This window comes from Pteronotus mesoamericanus, unplaced genomic scaffold (genome assembly GCF_021234165.1).
Source record: "Pteronotus mesoamericanus isolate MK-2021 breed Mesoamerican mustached bat unplaced genomic scaffold, CSHL_Meso_final contig_192, whole genome shotgun sequence".
Classification (NCBI taxonomy): domain Eukaryota; kingdom Metazoa; phylum Chordata; class Mammalia; order Chiroptera; family Mormoopidae; genus Pteronotus; species Pteronotus mesoamericanus.
This window is the reverse complement of record NW_026555082.1, coordinates 3,523,007-3,537,763: the sequence shown is the minus strand read 5'-3', so window position 1 is coordinate 3,537,763 and position 14,757 is coordinate 3,523,007. Positions and strand designations below refer to the sequence as shown.

The window sequence follows — 14,757 nt, the reverse complement described above, 5'->3', positions numbered from 1 at the left end:
CGGGAACACAGGACAAAGGGCGCTGCCGGGGAGCGCGGGGACGGGGTGGGGGCTCCCGGGTTGCCGCCCTGCCACCTCAGGTGGGGCTGGAGGAGGGGGCGACGCCTGCGGGAGGGAACGGCGGGCGTGCAGTGGCCCTCGGGAGCGGAGCCCTCGGGAGGCCCGGCCGAGGCGGGGAGGGGCCCAAGCTGGGCTGCGGGGAGCCAGGAGTGGGCGGGGCGGCCGTGGGGGCGCGAGTGGTGGGACCGGGTTGTGCGGGGGTGGGGGGGGGTGGCAAGAGCCTAGGGACTGGCGAGGTTCCGAAGCGGGGTGGCATCCCCTCCCGCGGGCCTGGCCTCCCTCGTGCTGCTCTCCGTGGGAAGCAAGCGGGCAGCCTAAAGCCGGTACCAACAGCGAGGGAGCTGCCCCGAGGTCAGGACTCCCCAAAGCTGCCCAGGCGGCTGCTGGGCGCCCGCCCCGCGCCCCGCCCCCCCCAGCCCCCGCAGGACAGGCACCCGAGACCAGCTGCGCAGAGAAGCCCACCGGCTCCCTCCCTCCAGGTGGCAGGCGGTCAAGGCCGGCCCTCAGGGTCCAGGGTCTGAGGGAAGCCACCAGAGCCCCAGGCCTCCCTGTGAGAGAGGAGATGCGCCCCCCACAAAGCAAGGTGACACTTCGTAAAGTCCCGGGAGAGGCCGCAGAGCCCAGCGCCTCCCGCGGGTGCCACGTGGCCCCTCTGCAGACCACGGGTGGGCTGCCTGCAGCCCTGGCCTGCGCCCGGCTCGGAGCCCAGCCGACACCGCGGGTGCGCTGCCGAAGAGACGGGCTCGCCCACTCAGCAGCGGAGCGAACAGGCTCCGGTCAGAACAGGGGCGACCCGGAAGGCCCCACCACCCCCAGGATTCAAGCGCAGCAGGACAGCAAGGCGCCCGGGGCAGCCCCGCAGGGGATGTGCTGCTGGGAGCAGGAGCTGGGAGGCGGGGGCTCCGTCAGGCCCACGCCAAATGGGGAGCGCAAGATGAGGGCCACTGCCACCAGGGCAAGCCTGGAACACGAGGGGCAGGAGGCAGGCCATGCAGGGAAGGCTGGCGGTCATTTCAGGACAAGACAAAGCTGTAGGCTGCTGTCGTTGCCTCAGCCCTGCCCTCAGGGCACACTGCTTAGGTGCCGGGGCTGCGGCCAGGGGGCCGCCTGGCCTGGGGGCCTGCAGGCCAGCTGGGAGGAGGGGCCGCAGGGCAGAGGACTGGATGACCTTCTGTGCTCTTGCACAGTGACGGTGGCCCATCCTGGTGGCAGCACCGTCTGGTGGGGTCAAGACACTGGGAAGGAGGCCCAGAGGAGCGAAGGCTGGGCGAGGAGGCCCGGTGGCCACGTCCCCATGCAGGGCCTCAGGCCCGCGGACACTGGCTTTGCCACTGGAGGGCGCGGGTGCAGAAGGATCTGCCGTGCGCCGGCGGGGGGCGGGGGGCGGGGAGCCACGGAGCTGGAGGAGAAGGCCCAGAGTCGGGGCGCCTGGAGCCCCGGGAGAGGCTCAGAGAAGGGCTCAGACATGCTGCAGGGAGAGTTCTCGGGGCCACGGGAGCCCACGCAGCAAGGGCCGCGAGGCGGCCAGTGAGACCTGCCTCCCCAAGGACAAAGGTGCAGGGGCTTTCAGAAGGAGCACACCGAGAGCAAGGACCCAAGGCAGGCTGGCCTGGCCCCCAGAACCCGGAAGCGGAGCCCGAGAACCGTCCCAGCCAGGTATCCTGGGGAGCAGAAAGGCCCCCAGAAGGTAGAACCTACTGGGAAATGAAGTTCTTTAAAAACGTAAAAGCCAACCCTGAGTGCAGCCTCTGAGGAGGTGGCCCCCGCAGGCCCTGGGGCCGAGCACGGAGCTGAGCTGGTGCCCAGGCTTCTGGGGCACGGGGACCCAGAGGCCCAGGAGGGAAGGAGACGACAGCAGACCTCTGCTGCTGCGACTGCACGGGGCGCAGGGGAAGCAGGACAGCGAGCCCCCCGCCCCCGCCCCCGAGGCCGGGCAGCCAGCGCCCTCTCCAGCCGCGGGCGCCCCGTCCGTGGTCGTGGAGCTTCTGCAGGTGCTCCCGGGAGGCTCTTGACGGGAGGCTCTTGACGTGGGGCACAGGAGCGCTCGCCTCGTCCCGGCAATGCCGTCTCCCCCGAGGTCAGCTCGGACTCGGAAGGAGCGGCCTTGCGCGTGCTGTGTCCCCGCGGGTCCCCCCGCCCCGGCCTTCAGACGCACCCAGGGGACCCTCACCGCACGTCAACAGCGGCTGTCTCGGTGGGCCACCATTTTTAAACGTTCTTGTTGATTGTGGAGAGTGAGCGTTCTTGCAAAGCCAAAGAAGTCATTTTTCTTAGCAGGGGCGCCGAGGGGCACGGGCTGTTCCTGGGGCTGGGCCGAGGGGCTCCCCTTTCCGCCCGGGTGTCTGACCCACGGGCACAGACAGGTGTCAGGGCACGAGGGGGACCACGTGGCCAGCCCGGGAGCCAGCGTCCGGGAGGCCGGCCTCTCTGCCACCACAGCGCTGCAATGGCCGCAGCCCAGGGCCCTGGGAGGCGCCTTGAGCCCCCGGAGCTGGGAGAGCCCTGCCTGGCGGGGAAGCGAGAGCGAAGGGGCAGTGGAGAAGGGGCGTGTGGCGATAGCGAGGCCGTGTCCGCTGCCAGTGGTGGCCGGGGGTGACGTCCTAGCCAGGCAGGTGCTGCTCAGCCCGTCCGCCCGTGGACCCGCCCCTCACCCAGGCTCCCGGGCCTTAGACCCACCTCTCTCCCAGGGCTCCCGGCAGAGGCACTGTCGGCATCTGGGGCCTGGTCACTCTCGGCTGCGGGGGGCGTCCTGTGCTCTGGGACGCGGAGCAGCACGCAAGGCCTCCAGCCGCCCGAGGCCCGGAACCCCTGCAGAAGGCACGGCTCCCCTCCCCAAAGCCTGCGACAGCGCCGGCTCACGTGGCACGTGGGGGTGAGGGTTGCTGGCTCGCGAGCCCTAACGTGGCGTCCCGGGGGGCCCCCACGGCCCCTAGAAGGAAGAGGAGGCAGGAGAGAGGGCGGGGACGATGGAAGGAGGTCAGGGGCGCTGCGCTGCTGTCCGGGGAGACAGAGGACGGGCCGCCGGCCCAGGGGCGCGGGCAGCCTACGTGGGCTGGGACGGCCGGATGGGGGCATCGTGCCCTGCAGCCCCCGAGAGGAGCCGGGCCTGCTCGCCCCCTGGCCAGAGCCAGCGGAGGCCGGTTTGGGGCTTGTACGTAACTTACAGTTAACGACTCTAAGACGCGGGGTCTGTGGTGACCTGTTAGTGCAGCAGCACCCAGGGTGACAGCAGAGCCATTGCCAGGCACCGGCCCTGAGCACCACGCTCTGCTGGAGGGGGCGCAGGCTTCAGGCCAGCCCCCGCCAGCAGGTGGCGCTCCTTCCCCACGGGTTGGGCTGGTGCTGCGGCCTGGTGACCAAGGATCCCCCCCTGGGGATCCCCAGCTTGGGCCTCTGCGGTGGGGGGTGCTGGGGCCCCCCGACAGCCCGCTCCTGGTAGGGGACACCTTGTGCAGAGAGGCCCCGAGACCACATGGAGGACAGAGGGCCGGCCGCCCCCACCTCACGAGACAGCCACACGAGACCAGGAGGGCGGCCCGGGAAGCCAGGGAAGCCCTGGGTCCCGAGTGACTAACACGGAGCCCTTCAAAGCCACTCAGCAGTAGAAGCCCACAGCACTTGTGTCCTGGGTCACCTGCTGACACTGCGGGGCGGGGGAGGGGCGTCTTCCCACCAGCCTGGGGCCGGGCCAGGAGCCGGCTCTGGGCCTTGACAGCCCCCCACCTTTCATTGTCAGGGGTCTGGGGAGGGGGCGGGATGTCCTCCAAAGCCTGCCTCGCCTCCCCCCACCCCTTAGAACACCTCCCCCAGCCCCAGCCACCAGCGCGCCATGTCTGTAGCTCTGCACCCGCCCCAGTGGTCCTGAGAAATGCACAGGCCTGGAACACGTTTAATTTCAGGGGGCCGGGGGCGGGGCGGGGAGCATGGGAGCGCCGCGCTGTGTGCTCTCCAAAGGCGTCCTGAGCGCAGCAGGGAGGCAGGACAGAGTCCCACCCCGGGGGCGGGGGTCTGTGAGGAGGGTCCACGTCAGCCTTGATCCCACTGGCGGCCTCCCCGGGACCCCCCGCAAAGGTGCCCAAAACAGACCCTGGGCTGAGCAGGCTCTTAGGAGGGCGGCCGCCTAGAGGCCTGGGTGGCTGGAGTCGCGGTGCACCAGGAGGGCGCGCGGGCGGCCTCCGCGGGCCTCAGCCGGTGGGGGATGAGCACGTCCCTGTCCACATCCTCGGACACCAGCTGGGCCACGACCTGCAGGAGGTCCTGCGAGAGGCCGCAGGGTCAGGCGGCAGCGTGGGGCGGGGCGCCCCGCGCCCCCCATCCCCACCGCCCCTTGCCCTATCCGCGCACCGGGCAGTGGGCGGAGGCCCCGGCGGCACCCCGCGCGGCCCGCTGCCGCCGCTCGTCGATGCTGAGGCTCCAGTGGCGGCCTGGGCGCCTGCTCCCCGGGGGCTCGCACACCTGCGGGGACAGGGCAGCGGTCCGCGCCGGCCATGCACAGGGGCCCTGCCCCGGACGACCCTCTCCCTGCGTCCTCCGCGGGGGCTGCTGAGCTCGCAGGATCCAGTCCGGTTCCCAGGGCGGCCGACAAGGCCTCGCAGCTTCGCGCCGCGGCTGCGTGCCCCGACGCCCGCACCTGCCCTGCACGGCTGCTGGGCGCCCAGACGGGGAGACCTCCAGCCGAGGTCTTGGCGGGCCGGCTGGTGGGACCAGGGAGAAACAACACCGCGGGAGCCCTCAGATCACGGGAACGGCTGCCACAGCCTGGAGAGGCCAGAGCCCGAGCTTCCTGCTGGCTCCCGGGGAAGACAGGCAGGCAGTCCTTGTGGCGCCGTGAGGGGGCCACGTTGAAAATGAAGGCTTGAGACAAGCTGGGGGTCCCCATTCCTCGAAGAGTTAAAAGCAGTGACCCTGCCGTCTGGCAGTCCTGCTGCCGGGTACCCACCCAGGGGACTGGAAGCAGGGGGCAGGGAGACCATTCGCAGCCCAGCGACCGTGAGCAGGGTGGACGGCCCAGCGTGGCCCCTCCACACAAGGGAACACGATCCAGCCTTAGAGAGGACGGACATTCTGGTACCGGCTATGAAGGGAACGGACCTTGAGGACACAGTGCCAGACGCAGACAGACCCTGTTGGTTCCAGGGTTAGGAGGGCCTGCGGGAGTCGGGTCCGTAGAGACAGACGGCGCACGGTGGGCCCCGGGTCCGGGGAGCGGGAGGGGTAGTTAGTGGTTAATGGGGCCCAAAGCTCAGATTTGCAAGATGTAAAAGCTCTGAAGGCCCTTCTCAGGGCAAAATGCGAAGATGCTGCTGAACTGTGACAAGACAGGGCACCCGGCCGCTCGAACTCCAGGCCCCGGGGGAGACGGCAGAGCTCGGCAGCAGAGCAGGGTGCGGGCGACCTGACGCCTCTCCCCTGCCGGGTCAGAGTGCCACATCCTGTCACGCCCCCTGCCGGGCGAGGACGGCGTCTTCCAGCCCACCGAGGATGGCTGCCTCCGTCTGCCTGGGCGCTTGGCCCAGGTACTGAATGCACCGACGTTGTACTTACGCCACAGTGGAATCTTGGGCTTAGTCCTGCTTGTCTTACAGTCTTTCTCTCTGTCCTTCTTTTCTTCTCTCTTTTTTTTAATTTATTTTTTGACAGAGGGGAAGAGAGAGAGAAAAAGGGAGAGAAACACCCACGCGTGGCTGCCCCTCATGCGCCCCCTGCTGGGGACCCAGCCCGCCGCCCAGGCCTGGGCCCTGCCTGGGAACTGAACCGGCGGCGCTTTGGTGCGCAGGCCGGCGCCCCGCCCCCTGAGCCGCCCCGCCCCCTGAGCCGCCCCGCCGGGGCTGCCCCCTCTTCTTCCTTCTGGGCAGACCGCCGTCCTCTCCGCCTCACTGTACCCTCCCCTTGCTCAGAAGGGTCTCTCTCTCTGGGCTTTCGGTGTCATCGAAGTGCGTTTCCAAACCCATCGAAGTCTGAAGGCGACAAACGTCCCCATTGTCTTCTCAGCCAGCGCGAGGGATTTCGGACACGGCCCGCTCGCAGACGCACGCCAGAACCTGTGCTGTTGTGAGCGAGCGCGTTCGGCTGCGCAGGCCCGCCCATGCGTGAGCTGGTCGGGGTCCGGCCACCCCACGCTGCCTTCTTTGTTCCCCTCATTCTCTCTGAGCTCACTTTCCCGGGGGTGAGGTCTATTCTCAGAATTGGGGCGAGGGTCTGCTGGGGGCAAATTTTTTCTCCCACTTGCTGTTTTATTTATTTTCCCTCTTGAAAGAGATTCCCGCCAGGCACAGGACACCAGGGAGCTGGGCACACTCAGCACATGCCCCCTCGTGCTTCGCCGTCAGGCTTCTGAGCTCTCAAGGTGGGTGTCACCATCGCTCTTCGAAGGGTCCCCCCTTTGCGTTTAAGGCTCCCACTTCATTCCTGGGCCCTGCAACGCTGCTCCCATGGTTCTAGCGTTGGAGTCTTTTATTTCTCCTGCTTGGAGTGGGCGGGCCCGAGACTAGCATCTGACCGGGGGCTGTGTCAGCCCCCAAGAAGGCCTGCGCGGAGTCTTGCCCCCACATCCACGCCCTGGGCTTCGTCCCACGCTGAGCGAGGTGCTGTGGAGCCGATGGTCATGACCCCACGGCCGCCACAGGACAGCCTCCTCCTTGCTGGCTGTCGGGTCGCGTGCTCTGGGGGCAGCCAGCCACCGTGAGGCGGGGACACAGGCAGTGCGTGGCGAGGTCCACGCGGTGAGCAGCCAAGGCCCCCGCCCGCGGCCGGCACACGAGTGCGGCCGGCCCTGCAGCCTCGCCGAGCTGCCTGGCATCCTGGCTGCAACCTCATGAGGGGCCCCAGCCAGAGCCTCCCCGCTAAGCAGCTCCCAGATCCCTCACCTACAGAAACGGGGACGAACACACTTGTTGTTTTCAGCCTCTAAGTTTGGGAAAGATTTGTTATGCAGCAATAAATAATACGCTGCCGTACACACGTCGTACACCTAGGATAAAATTTTAAAAATTCGTGAAAAGTTTGTTTTTTTTAAATTGGGACCGCGCTGAATTAGATATTTGGGGGGGAATCGGGCAGATTGAAAACACTGACCCTTCCCATCCAGGAGCGGGGCCCAGCTCTGGTCGCTCAGTGTCTTCACACCGGTTCACAAAGGACGTCCTAACGTGTTGCCAATGTGAGTGGGTCTTCTTTCTCCGTTACGTTTCTGGTTGGTTATTTTTAGGGTATTGAAAAACTGTTACGTGTTGGATGGTGATGATATGTCCACTCCCTCCTTTTTTGGGGGTGCCACTTCTTTCGCTTGGCCTCCGTGGGTTTCCCAGGGGGACGTGTGTTCGTGGCAAGCGGCACCACCTCGCCACCTCCTCTCCGCTGGCCCCAGCTCGGGTCGCGTCCCCGACGTCAGTGCAGGCCGCACCATCGCCACGGTGACGCCCTGCGTCCCTGCGGCCGAACCTGTGAGCGGCACCCGGCTGAGGTCCGCGCCGGGCCCCTCGCGCCCGACCTTGGTAAGACTCGGCGGGTGTTGTTGCATGTTGTTTTGAAGGAAACAAACTGGAACTTATGAGCATTATTTTCCATCATTCGTTCAGCCACTCATGTGGTCTTCCTCCTTTTGTGAATGCAGAGCATTTTATGAATTTCCAGACCCCTTCCTCCTTGGCAGACGGTTTCCCACGTTTCCATGCGCCGTCCGTCCCTGGGCGCAGGTGGTGCGTGCGGCAGCCTCCCGGGGGTCTGTGCCGCAGGGCGCGGGCTCTCCCTTCCCCCTTCGCCCCCCCCTCGCATACACGCAGTGGCTCTGGACAGTCCACACTTCCTTGGAGGGGATGACTAATTCCTTAATTTTTTTAGGTTTTTTTCAAAGAATTTATTCATTTGTTTTGAGAGGGGGAGGGAGGGAGGGAGGAAGAGGGAGAAACATCAGCGTGTGGCCGCCTCTCACGCACCCCTCACAGGGGCCCCGGCTGCAGCCCAGGCCTGCGCCCCGACTGGGAATAGAACCTGCGGCCCTTTGGTTCGCAGGCCAGCGCTCCGTCCCCTGAGCTGCGCCGGCTGGGGCTTATTTATTTATTTATTTATTAGTCTTTTAAAATACACTTTATTGATTATGCTATTACCGTTGTCCCGATTTCGCCCCTTTGCCCTCCCCCACCTGGTACCCCCACTCCCTCCAGCGGTCCCCCCTTAGTTCACGTCCAGGGGTCGTGCATTTTCTTCTCCATTCCCTGCTCTTGTCATCCCCTTGTCTGTCCCGTACCAACCGCCTGCGCTTTTCAATCCCTGCACCTCCCCCGCACCCCTTCCCAGCTGATAACCATCCCAATGGTTTCCACACCTGTGACTCTGTTCCTCTTCTGCTTGTTTGCTTAGCTTATTTTTTAGATTCAATTATTGATAGCTGTGGATTTATTACCATTTTAATATTCATCATTTTTATCTTCTTTTTCTTAAACAAGTCCCTTTAGCATTTCACAGAATCAGGGCTTGGTGATAATGAACCCCTTTAGCTTCACCGTGTCTGGGAAGCACTCGAGCTTTGCTGGGAGGAGCGACCTAGGCTGTTGGTCCCCCGCTTCCGCCGCCCCGGGGCCGCCCTGGAGGGCCTGCCCTGGCCCAGCGTGGCCTTGGGCGTGAGTTCGGTTTAGATTTGAGAACAACAGCCAGATGGGAAAATGCAAAGGAAACTATATTTAAAAACTCAGGAACCCGCCATCCAAAATGAACAACGCCGTGCTTGCTTCACATTTTCCCCCCCGGAAACAAAGCGGATGGACAGGTCTCGCTGCCCAGGTTTCCTTCCCGCGCCTACGAGCTGAGCGTGGACAGGACGGGCGCCGGGCCACGCCTCCAGCCCCCGCGGCCTCCGCGCGGCCAGGAGCCACGCGAGAACCGGTGCTGGCCCGACCGCGGGCCGCCTTGGTGGCCGGAGGCCTCCCCGCCTGGGGTCCTACCGGGCGGGCTCGCCCGCCGTCTCTGCCTTCGCCGCCGCCTGCGCGGCGGCCAGGCCGTTCCCCGCGTCGCCGCCGCGCGCACGCGCCAGCAGGGGGCGCTGGCTCTGCTCCCGGGCCTCTGTCGAGCCTTGGATGCGCGCTTTTTCGTGTTGTGGTCGAACACCTTGACCTCATTTACTTCCCTGGCACCGAATCCTTTTCACTGTCCTCCAGGCCACTTGGGGCTCCCTCTCGGTGAAAGGCCTGTGCGTTCTGGGGGCTGAGTCTCCTCCTCGCCCTGCGTCCGCGCCCTCTGTCCCTCTGGACCTCGCCCCGGCGCCCCTGCGAGCGCGGGCGCCGAGCGGTGGGGCGAAAAAGGCTGCGCTCTCCTCTGAAGGCGCTCGCGTCCATCTCCGTTTTCAGCACAACCTGCTGGCCCCACTTGCCCCCGGGCGTCCAGCCCGTGGCCGGGCCGTGCCGTGCCGTCACGTGGCAAGGCTCCCGGGCGCCTCGCGCAGTCCCTCTCGCGACCCTCCGGGGCTTGCGATCGGCCACGGAGGTCAAGGCGCCCCCGGGCTCCCCTGCTGCTGGGATCTGCTTTCACGCGCCCGCGACCCACTGGAGGGGCTGCGACCGCGTCCTCGCCCAACCGCGCGGCCAGTGACGCGCCAGCAGCGGAGCTCCGAGGAGTTCGTTTGCCTCCGCTCAGCTGTACAGTCATAACGACGACTGGTTTTATAATTCCCTTTTTATGTTTTCTCATGTGATAGACATAATCATTTACCATTTTAATATTTCTGAATGTATTTATTTTTAGAGAGGGGAAGGGGGGGCGAGAGGGAGAGAAGCATCCATGTGTGGTTGCCTCTCGCGCGCCCCCCACTGAGGACCTGGCCAGCAACGCACGCATGTGCCCTGACTGGGAATCGAACCTGCCACCCTTCTGTTCACAGGCCGGCCCCAGTCCACTGAGCCACCAGCTAGGGTGATGTTGACCATTTTTCATATACTTGACCATTTATTTATCTTGGGAGAAATGTCTAGACAGGTCCTTTGTCCAATTTTGAATTGGTGTATTTTTAAATTGTTGAGTTTTGGGAATTCTTTATATATTCTGGATATTCATCCCTTATCAAATATGTGATTTGCAGATTATTTTCCCCATCCCATGGATAGACTTTTCACTGTGCTGATGATGTCCTGTGATGACTAAAAGTTTTTAAGTTTGATTAAGTCCAATTTGTCTGTTTTTAGTTTCACCGCCTGTGTGGTGGGCGCCATATTCAAGAAATCATTGCCAAATCCAACGCCAGGACGCTTTACTCCTGTCTTCTCCTAGGGCTTCTGTTCTCTTAGCTCGCTCATCTCCGTCTGCGATGCATCACATAGTGCCGGGTGAGAGTCCGGCTACATTCTTTTGCTTGTGGAGGTCCTGTATTCCCAGCACCATTTGTTGAAAAGTCTGTACTTTCTCTAACAAAGGGTTGGGGCTCCCTTGGTGCATATTTGTCCTCTGTAGACATGGCTTTTAAAAAAAGATTTTATTTCTTTTTAGAGGGGGAGGGAGAAAGAGAGGGAGAGAAACATCCACGTGAGAGAGGAACATGGCACACCTCAGGGCTGTAGATGTATTGTTTTTCACCGGGATAAATGTAGCCCCCTTTTCTTTTGCGGGTTTGGACTTTGAGACTTGGCTGGAAGGGCCGCCCCGCTACCGGATTTCTCCCAGGACTTTCAAGGCATCAACACTTGGGGTTTATCTTGATGACTGAGAGCTAAGGCTACAACTTTACTCTGCATAGCTACGCAGTTGCCTAATGCAGTTTCAGAAAAACGTCCCCCCGCGCCCGCCCCCGTAAAGAGGCCAGCTTCAGCCCATGTTACGGGTCGTGGGCATTTAGGTCAATGTCTAGATTTTCTGTTTAGGTTTGCTGCTCAGGTGTCATGTGGCAGGACCCTCTTGCTTTCAAAACTGAAGCTTTGAAATAGGAATTCACATCTGCTACGCCTGAATCTATTCTTATCTTTCCATTCGAGCAGAGCACCATATTGGGGAAAATGTTTTGGCACGTTTACCTTTCATGACACTGAACCGGGAAGAGCCCAGAAAGAACACGGTGTCTCTTCTCGCCCCACAGTCTCTGGGTAATGCTTCAAGGTGTTTTGAAGTTTGTCTCCAATTAGATCGGCCTATTTCCTGTTCAGTTTCCTCCTGTTGTCAAATGTACCTTTTCCGTGTGTTTCTCTCTTGAGTCTGCTGTTTGGATTGGCAGAGGCCGCTGGCATCACCTGTGCCCTCTCCAGGTCTGGTCAGATGTGGACGGACTCCAGGCCCTTTGCTCCGGCCCAGCAGGTCGCAGGCCTTCCAACCGGCGAGCAGCCACCCCCGCAGTTCCCACCCCCTCACCCCCTCATTCAGCCGCAGGGTCCACTGCTCGGAGGGGGTGCAGGTCCCCAAGGGATGGCGGTCCCTCCAGCCCACTCTGCCCTGCCTGGCACAGCTGGGGCCCCGCCTCTTTTCCAGGGGCTGAGTCCCCTTCAACTCGCTTGTGTTTCAAGGAAGACTGAGCAGCAAGGTGGGTGGACGGGGGTTTGGGGGCCGGGCAGCACCCTGTCTCTGCGGCCCCCCCACGTGGCCCAGCACTGCGGCCAGTTCTCTGCCCTGTGGGCTCCTGCCCTCTCTGCGCCCTCCAGTCAGCTCACTAGGAAGCAGAGGTGCCAGGCTTTCTCCGCCTCTGCATGGGCTGGGGATCTCCGGGGGGACGTCTCCTCAGAGCTTGGCCTCTGCAAGCACATGTCCGCCCCATGTGGGCGATGGGTGCCCACGGTGAGCCCCAAGAATGAGGGCGCCCCCTTGGGGCCTGGGTCTGGAAGGAACACAAAGGGAATGGTGCAGAGGCTCCTGCAGCCGGGGCCGTCACAGGCGGAGCCCCCAGGGGCGATTTTCTGAGACCAGCCCTTCTGTTGCCTGCCCTCCGACCCACTGGGCAGGAGGCTGTCCCGTCCCCACTGTGACGGCAGAGCTCCCCAGGCTGGGCTCCCTCCCTCGGAGCCGCCTGCTCTGCTGGCCGGGGTGCGGCCCTCCCCAGTGCTCCCCGTATGGGAGGCAGGAGGGCTGCCGCCTCCCCGGGTGTCCACCCAGGGCTCCTGGGAAGAGGGCCGCTGCTCTGCGCCCCCAACTCCAGCACCTGCTGTGCTCGGGCACCTTTCAGCCTGACAGTCCTTGTGCACCTGAGCACCCACCTCCAGAGCCTGTGGTTCCCGCAGGGAGCCCTGGGGGGCCGAGGCCAGGCTCCCTTCAGCTTACCCAGTCCTGAGTCTCCAGCGCCTGCTGACCGCTGCTCTGGGACCTGGGCTGGCCCCAGGCCTCAGCTGGGCTGGGCGAGGGAGATGCTGGCCTGTCCTCGTGGGACGGCTGTGGTCCCGCCTTACCCCCGGGCGGGTCTTTAAGCAAATGCGTCCTGCTATTCATGTCCAGCAGCAGCCTGCGGTCCGCCTCGGGGCGCCGGGGACAGGTCCCCAAAGCCGCCTGTACTCCCGCGGCTCCCTGTGTCCCTCTGGCCGACGGGGGCAGGTCAGGCTCTGCCAGGCTCCCGCCCCCCCCAGACCGCACTGGGCGGGCCGCAGGCCGCTGAGACCCCGCCGTGGGCCCCCCGGGGTGACCTGGGCCCCCAGCTCCTGCGGCCACTTTTCTTCACAAGGGCCCGCCAGGCCGGCGCAGCCACAGCACTCGGCCCTGCCCCGCCTCCCGCAGGGGCGCCCCCTCTGCGGGCCCAGCCTCCCACCTGCTGGCTGTGGGGTCGGGGCCGCACCGCGGAGTGGACGGGAGCCGCTCGGGATTCGCTAGACAGAGGGGAGCGGGCGGCACTACAGCGGCCAGCGGGGGGGGGCGGGGCGCGGGGCGGGGCGGGGCGGGGGCAGCAGGGTGCGGGCGGGGAGGGGAGAGGAGGGGGCAGCGGGGTGCGGGAGGGGCGGGGCGCACTTTGATGGGAGGGCCAAAGGGTCGGGGTGGGGCCCACAGAGGTTCTGGGAGGCCTGAGAGGGCCGAGCCCGGCCCGCGGAACTTCCGTTTCTGCCGATCCCGCCCTGCCGTTTCCGCTTCCGGCTCGCGGTGCGCCTGCGCCCTGGCGCCGCCGTCATGGGGCCCGGCCGCGGGGAAGGGGTTCACCTCGGCCTCCCCGGGTCCCTGCCCCGAGCGCTTGGTGGGGTCGGCTCGCTGTGGGCCCGGCCCTGGGGGCGTCTCCCGGGCCCCGCCGACGCCAGTTTCCCCGGGGGGGTCCCCGGGCGGACGGAGGGGCAGCAGCCGCCCAGGAATCAGCAGGCGCCGGCGGCCTGTGGTTGAGACTCCCCAGGTTTATTAGTGTCGCATCAGCTCCGTGAAATAGTTTGGTCACATGCGTGACAGGTTAGAATCTGTTCCCCAAAGAGTCTACTTACATTAGTCGTGTTTTCCATTAAAAAGAAAACCAGCAAGACACACACCCAGCAACGGCACGACGCTCGCTGAGCAGGCGGGGCCGCTCCGGGTCGGCCCTCAGTCCCCTCCCCCCACCCCCGCCGCCGGGGCACGATCTCCCTCTCCTGCCCGCGAGGACTGGGCAGGTCTGGGGCGGGGTCAAGAAGCAGGTGCAGGTCAGGCCGCTGGCCCTTCAGAGCCGGTGGCAGGGTCTTGTCATTATGAATCTGCTCCAGGCCAAGGCCCAGGCCCTTCCTGCCGGGGGCGATGGCAGCGCAGCAAGGCCGGCCTCGGCCACTCACACCCTTGGCGCTGGCCCAGAGGCCCTCTCCTCCGGAGGCTGTGGCCGTGACACTGACTCCGGACACTGGCCTTCGAGCCCTGCGGGGATGGCGACCCAGGGGACGGCAGCGGAACAGGAATGTGTGGGCCTGGCCTTGCCTCTGGCGGCCGGCGGGTTCGGCCGAGCGCCGGCTGCCTTGGGTCGCCCCACGGGCTGCGAACCCCTGCTGAGGGGCCGCTGTGCGGGGTCCACATCCCTCGCTCCCACACTGCCCGCCGCCACGTCCCTGCCAGGCGGCTTTGGCTCCTGCGCGCCCTTCCTCTGAGGGACAAAGTGCTTTCACGTGTATCCTCAGAACAGCGCCACGGGGTGCGCAGGGGAAACGTGACCACCCCGCCGAGCCAACGCGGAAATCGACGTATCCGGCAGAGCAGCGCCGGTCTCTCGGGTCGTGCGGCCGGGCGTCCGCTTGACCGCCCAGGCCCAGGGGCCCTCAGTTGCAGGACTGGGCCGCCGGGCTCTGCAGGCCCCGGGGCCGGGCGCCCCCATCACGCACGCGAGGACGCAGCCGCGGAAGTGGGCGGGACGGCTCGTGGGGGCGGGGCGAGAGTCAAGGGCGCTTGGCCTGCACCTCCTGCCCGCAGAGCGCGACCGCTGCACAGTTTACTTGAGGGACAGCGACCAAGGCCAGTGGGGGGGACGGGTGGAAGGCGCAAGGTCTCCAGGCTCCCTGCCGGCCCGGGGGCCGCACAGGCTGCCTGAGCCTGGGCTGGGGTCCACACCCTCACCCCAGGTTCTCCCCTGGGCAGGCAGGGCCCCAAGCCAGGGTCCGGCCTCAGGCACGTGGTAGGAAGCGGTGTCTCTTAGCGAGGAGGCACCATCCCTGGTGGGGAGGGGGCAGCGGGCGAGGCTTCTGCCCAGTGTCCTGCCTGCAGGCTCCCGAGGCACAGGCTGCACCCAAGGTCACGCCCACATCCTGTCCACCGAGCCTCAGGGCCCTTGGCCATGAACCCTCCGGCCCCATGCGGCTCCCCAGAGGA

The 14,757-nt window shown here is 65.2% G+C and overlaps 1 protein-coding gene across 1 annotated transcript; it reads right to left on the bottom strand.

The window, feature by feature from the left end:
• Nucleotides 1–879: 879 nt before the first annotated feature.
• Nucleotides 880–12,450, bottom strand: TEX22 (testis expressed 22). Its single transcript, XM_054567707.1, has 4 exons — nt 12,286–12,450; nt 4,405–4,515; nt 4,214–4,317; nt 880–1,021 (listed from the first exon to the last, which is right to left on the bottom strand). Exons 1-4 carry the CDS (start codon nt 12,448–12,450, stop codon nt 880–882), a joined length of 522 nt encoding a protein of 173 aa, XP_054423682.1.
• Nucleotides 12,451–14,757: the final 2,307 nt, after the last annotated feature.

Bases quoted from the DNA above. Each gene is read 5' to 3' on its own strand.
- TEX22 (XM_054567707.1), bottom strand. From the start codon at position 12,450: ATGAATAGCAGGACGCATTTGCTTAAAGACCCGCCCGGGGGTAAGGCG. The intron at 4,516-12,285 runs GTAAGCTGAAGG...CTGTCCCCGCAG, and splicing joins CGCTGGAGACTCAGGACTGG to GTGTGCGAGCCCCCGGGGAG. The intron at 1,022-4,213 runs GTGCACCGCGAC...CTCGTGTTCCAG, and splicing joins GCCGCCCGCGCGCCCTCCTG to GCTTGCCCTGGTGGCAGTGG.